Source organism: Misgurnus anguillicaudatus, chromosome 25, assembly GCF_027580225.2.
Source record: "Misgurnus anguillicaudatus chromosome 25, ASM2758022v2, whole genome shotgun sequence".
NCBI lineage: Eukaryota > Metazoa > Chordata > Actinopteri > Cypriniformes > Cobitidae > Misgurnus > Misgurnus anguillicaudatus.
In genome coordinates this window covers 964,811-971,211 of record NC_073361.2, presented here as the reverse complement: position 1 = coordinate 971,211, position 6,401 = coordinate 964,811, and the positions used below count along the sequence as shown (strand labels likewise).

General features: G+C 42.0%; 1 protein-coding gene across 1 annotated transcript; it reads right to left on the bottom strand.

The window, feature by feature from the left end:
* Window positions 1-732: 732 nt before the first annotated feature.
* Window positions 733-3,169, bottom strand: LOC141362167 (uncharacterized). The gene is made up of 3 exons (XM_073864160.1): window positions 1,955-3,169; window positions 1,740-1,833; window positions 733-1,613 (listed from the first exon to the last, which is right to left on the bottom strand). The coding sequence occupies exons 1-3, from the start codon at window positions 3,155-3,157 to the stop codon at window positions 1,051-1,053; spliced, it is 1,860 nt and encodes a 619-aa protein (XP_073720261.1). The 5' UTR covers window positions 3,158-3,169; the 3' UTR covers window positions 733-1,050.
* Between the last annotated feature and the right edge of the window lie 3,232 nt (window positions 3,170-6,401).

The following is a 6,401-nucleotide window of genomic DNA, read 5'->3' as shown; positions in this document are numbered from 1 at the left end:
ATGGCAGACACTTATGAAAAGGAATGACTCAAGGACAAGCAACATAAAATACATTGTCACAGCATGTATTGTGCTAAACAACTTCTTTGAAAACTACAATCTGCAGTTCATCAACACCCCACTACACCCAGAGAGTTGTGAAATACCAGAGCATCCACAGGAACACATCAATGATGATATTCAAACTGCACTACGTGAAATCAATGAGGGAGAACACATTCGCAATGCTTTGGAGGTTTTTATTAATCAGTTGTAACGAGAACAATGACAAAAAAGGCAGCAAATCAAATGGCAAAATGGCCAAAACAATTCAGGAATCTCTCCTGACTACAGTCAGCCAAGTCTGAAGACAAAACTTCTGCTACACTTTTGCTTCTGGGCAGCAGTCAGAAAAAACTAAATGGTTCAAGTTCTTCCAGGAATAGTAAAAATTGTTAGATTATACCTTTGTTAAAGTAGTGCTCACTGTACATTGCACAACAAATGCACAATGAAAATACTATATTGTCAACTTCTAAAGACAACAGTTGTTAATGTAATCTTTAATAACAAAACTTATTTGTACTTTTAAGTGAAAACTCAGCTTGGTTCAAATAAACCTTATTTACAAAAATTACTTTTGTGTAAGGCATAAAAAAAAGTTTGGTTCTGGTTGGTTGTCAGTTTAGGTCATGGGTCGGTAGGGAATTTATTTTATTTTATTTTTAATTTTTTTCAGTGGCGGCAAGGGATAGGTAGTAATTTTTTTATTGTACATTACAGTAACAATGGATACCTGTACTACATGTACTCTTACCACCTTGTGTGTCCCAGAATGTTACACACACACACGCTGATTTTAAATGTGTGTACTTTTTTCTACTCTTAAAAACCAGACATCTCAAGCAATGTTTCATCTAATACCTTTAATAGTATTAACCTCAATACAAATGTTCTCAGAAAAACCTTGTAACAGTTTAACAGTAAAATAAAATGTAACAGTTCTAAACATTGAACTTTAGCCGTACCACTGAGGCATGAAAGAAAACTTAAGTCAGCTATTGACACTGCTCACTTTTGCTTCCCGTATGGTCTGGCCACAATGTGCTTCTTGCCAGCTCCAAAACAAACTTGGCAGCAGGGTAAGACAGTTTTGAATTTTTCCAACAGTGATGGCAAGGTGTTGCCTTGAGGCTCACCACAGTGTGCGCATAGATCCTGCCTCCCAAAAGGTGCACGGTAGTAGGCCAGCTCTATGGGATCCCCACATGAGAGAGCCAGCCTGACCTGGACAGTTGATGCAAGAACATGTTTTGGCTCTAGGATGTGACTACCACAGTTATAGTCCAAGCTGTCATCTGACAGTGCCTCTGCTAGTATGACCTGGTGGCGAGAGGAGAGGAGCCGCATTGAGTAGATAACTCGTGGTTTGGAACATTCCATGCAGCTGACTACTGCCAGTGCATGTTGGGCAGTAAACATTCCGGACTCTTTCTGTTGCTTCTCCAATGCATCTGACATGAAGAAGTCGACACACGCAGCAAGCTTGTTCTTGTGGGACTGTTGGGCAGAAGGTCGATGGGCATCCACTGTGTCTTTGCCCATAACCTCAGCCAGAGTCAAGTAATGGTCACCTTATTTCAATAAAGCACAACACAAACATGCATTAAAGTATTTTGGTTTCAGCTGTGGGCGTGTTAAGTGGATCCACAATGTTTGCTTACTTTACAGTGTATTGAATGTTAAAGTAAAATTCTTACCAGAAGAATCAGGCATTGGGTCAGGAAGCCAGATCATCTTTTCAGGCGGGAGGACTGGAACTGAACAGCATGCAGTGTCATCACATTTGTGTAGCTGAAAGAAGAAAGAAAGACTTATTTAGCTATATTGCATTTTTCATACAGGAAGTTCTTTACAGCCAATATATAAAAAAAGAAACATTACAAGTTATTCAGAAAAACACAGGGAAAGATACCTGAAACAGATATTGGCGGTGCCGGCAGTGTTTCTGCACCCACTCAGTGAATGTTGGATCCTTGTCTGCTTGTTGCTTGGTCACTGTTGCAGGATTGATTGCTGGGAAGAGTGTGGAGATAACCTGCATGACAGAATCTTCCTCTGCATCTGTGACCGCATCTATGATCGTGATTGGCTCTCCCTTTAACTTCAGCCGACTGTAGCGTCCTGCCACTGTGTCCAGCACTGGCCCAACTAAAGTGCTCCAAGCCTTGCCAAGCTCTGGGTTTTTCTCGCCAGCTTTGCGGATCTCTGCCATGGAACTGCACCTCTTCAGCAGGTTTTCCATGTCCTCTGCTGCCTTTTCTCTCTCCAATGCACAGTTCTGCAGGCCGATGTTGAGTATAGCCATCACCCTCTCTACTGGATTCTGCCAGCTCTGGCCTGGAGCTGCTCTGCAGGCAATGAGCATGTCCAGTTTTAGCATCTTAAATATTGCGATCAGACTGAGCTGAACTTTGACCAGTAGGGTGCGATGTTCTGTTCCACCATCACTGTACTTGACATGGATTGGTTTCCATCCTGAAGGGTCTTCCTGTGCGAGCCTTACTGTTGCTGCTGCATTTCTGTATGCTGTGGACTTTTGGAAGACAGAGTCCTGCACCACGATCTTTACCTTGCCACTGTACCATGAACCCTCTGGCTGACTAGGGACATTGGGTTGCATGTATACTGTGGATGTGATGGATCCCTTGCTCGTCATGTCATGGTCCAGTGCTGCTAGTTGGCTGGTTGAAGGTGCGATTGAGTGTCGACCTCGGACACCGGTGGACACAGGCTCCCCTGGTTCTCCAACCGGAATCTTGGCCTTATCATCAATGAATAAGACAAATATGTCTGAACGCAGCTGATACATGCGTAGACGCAAAAACTTGAAGAGTGCAGCACAGAAGTGTGCATCAGGGTGAGATGCTCGGAGCTGTCTTCGCTGGATCTTGTACTTGAGTTCAAATCGTGAAGTGAAGTTCAAGGCTCTCTGGGTGTAGGGATTCTGTGGTGCAAATTGCAACCTCACAAGGGCTTTGCTGGGCACCCTGGTTCCTTCAGCGCATTTGGACTTCACCTGTTCAATGAGATCCTCTAGCGACAACCACTGTGACAGGTGGGCAGTGCCATGTCTCCGATCATCTGCTGCAGTGACTTCATTGACTGCTTCTTCCATCTTAGAGAAGAATTCCTCAAAGTTGTCACCAGGACGACCACTGTCAAGTCAACAATAATACCAGGCTCTCCCAGGAGAGCAACTTGGATGCGCTGATTCATGAGAGGATTCGATGGGGCTGAAGAATCATTGGAGATTTCCTGATAGATTGCCTCTACGATGCTTGGTGTCATCCTAGCCATGTTCGCTACCTTCCTCTTGAATTCTTTCTTCATGTACCTGGTGTGGTACTGTGGGAGCAATGGCTGCAGAGAACTGACAACTCGAGTGGTCTGGGTCAGCTGCACGTCCTGTGTTCTGGTCCTTTCCACTTTCCACAGAAAGATGATGCCAGTCTTGCTGCCCCCAGGTTGGTATTTCAGCACATCGACAGGTACAGAAAGCTGGATTCTGCTGATGAAGTCAAATCTGTGCCATGAACTTGAAAACGGTTCCTCTGGGTGTACAGTCTCATCCAGGAGCACAGGCGTTAGAAGATCTGTTTGACACATAACATTGTCCAGCAACTGGTACCTTGCAGCCACCTCAAGCGTGTTTTTGTGGTGTGTCACGGAAATGTTTTCAGAAACAACTCTGACAGGTTTAATTGAGCTATGATTTGCAGATGAAGTTTTACTCTTCCTCTCCAGGTACTCCACATAGTTGCGAAGGCAGGTGGCAAGACTGAAAATGTCCTCCTTCAGTGCTCTCCAAGCATCAGTTGAGGACATGTACGGTCGTTCACACAAAGACAACAGGGCTTGGTAGTGACTCTTCAGAGAGGCAGCACACATGGGTTGTTCCTTAATTTTCTTTCTCTTCACTTCATTGTATCCTTCAAAGTTCCAGCATGATGGAACAGGAACCACATCTCTCTCATGGTGAGAAGCATCATGTATCACAGTCTGCTGGTTTGTGATGTACCAAAGGCAATTTGTTAGTGTCTGAAAATACAAATAAACAAAATGGAATTCAGGAATTTAATATTAAAGTTGTTTTTAATATGACTCTTTTATACATTTCTATACATTTTATACATTTAATTTTAGTACAAATACAACAAAAGTTTATATTGCACAGATATGTTTAATACATGGCTCAAGAGTAAGTCTACTGTAGGCCTAGAAGGATCAAATACTACATGTGTGAAGCCTATTCAAGTTAACATTGTGACTTAGTAACATGTAGCTTATACTATTCTGCCTAACACGAAACAACTTTAACATTTTGAATATATGTAGCCTTTATATGTAGGCCCTATATGCAAACAAATTAATTATGATATGATATGAGTGAGTGTTTCCCACAGGATTTCGAGAGACTGTGGCGCTGATGACGCCACACACTAATTAGCATATTTGTGATGTCACCGCATCATGTTTGCATTTGGTCTAGTGTTGGCACTTGAATATCTATTTTTTACTCTCTGATCTGACTGTCACATTGTATTCTATTTTAAAACAAATGCATGCTATTTTTTACATTTTATATGTTCTATTGTCAGACATAAAACGAGTATAAAATAAAACTAAACATGACCCAATAACGCGTGTTCAATCCAACCAGAATCGAGAGAGAGAGAGAGAGAGAGAGCGAGCGAGAGAAAGAGAGAGAGAGAGAGAGAGAGAGAGAGAGAGAGAGAGAGGGAGAGAGAGAGAGAGCCAGCGAGCAGAAAAAGTAAATGCAGCTGAACGAGTACACTACGTGTATTTAACAAATGTCATAATACCATAAATTCAAATTTGATAATTTACTTACTGTCAGCAAAAATGAGCCTTGGTTTGTGCACTCTGGAAGAGAAAAGCCCACTTGCCGGGTCCGCAGGCTCGCCAGAATGTCGTTGTTCAGCTCATCTTTTTTGGTCTGTACAACTTTCGGCGGGGGCAAATGTTTACGTTGCTGTGCTCGAAACAGCATCTCGAATGCGGACGGAGTCGGGGTTCTTTGAGTGGAGAGCAGAGATTCTGGGTCGCACTTCAGTGCTAAATACTTGAACTGGAAAAAAGACATGACACCACTGACAACCGAACCAAGCTGGTGAGTGGGGGTCGACACCACATCGCTGGCTATGTCTGTCCATTTGTCAGCTCTGTCAACTTTGCCTGCAGCTGATACGAATGTACAAGAGCACTGTTTGACTTCTTGAAGCACGTTTTCAAATGATTTTAAACCCAATTTCACAATTTTAGTTGGTATGTTGCATGGGCAGATAACCGAAACATTACACAAGACCATCGTAAAATAAATAATATTGTCAACTCTTACTCTCCTTCTACACATTATTTACTGTGTTATTCGTTTTCGCCCCCTACTGGCAACTAAACAGAACACACCAAAAGTTACCAGTGCCTTTGTAAGATGACAACGTGTAAACGATTGGGTTATACTGTGTAGCTGCCTTGTTTGTTCGCATTTCTGGAGGATGTTGCATCGCGTGTTTTACAAAAACGGTGCTGTACTTAAAGGTAAATTATAGTTCGCCTCAAAGTTTTTTATATGTGTATTTATTTAATGTGTATTATTTCTTCCCCAAGCTCATAAAATAAATTTGGGTCGCACATAAATTGACAGGGTTGGTCGGAAACCGGAACCAAACACATTTTTTTTTACGCCTAAACAACGCGTAGCTCATAATAAAACGGTGTCGCGTGTAAAGCGCAATGTATGGAATGCGCTGCATGTAAACAATATCTTATTACAGCAGATCCCCCAGTTCAGCATTACTCAAAGTTGCCATGAAGGATACGAAAGTGAATAACTGTGTCTAACACTGTACAGCATGTAACAATGCAATCCGCCATTACGTGAAATCACGCGTACTCGTTTGTAAACAATGCGAAAGTTTTTCAATCCGAAGCGTGCAGTCTGCTAAGGTTGCTTATGTAGGCTGAACTGCACAACCATAACATATTACATGATAGCAAATATAAATAAAGACAAATGACTTACAGTTTCTTCAGGAATATATCCTTCTCCATTGCGTCTTCCATTGTTCTTCTTCTTAGGTAACGTTAAACTTAGGAAAGTTCTTAGGAAACGCTTCCTCAATGTCCAGACATAAATGAAGATATTCTTCACGTGTGTGTATAAAGTTTATAATCCAAACATGCGGTAAAGTCTTTAAATCTGATAAAATTTTACACTTTGTTTATTATTGTTGAAACTGCTCGTCTCTTCATTACCATGTCAACAGCCTGAGGGCGTGACCGCATTAGAGATAATGAGCTCAGCCAGGGAAAAACGGTACTCTCTTTACTTCAATGCA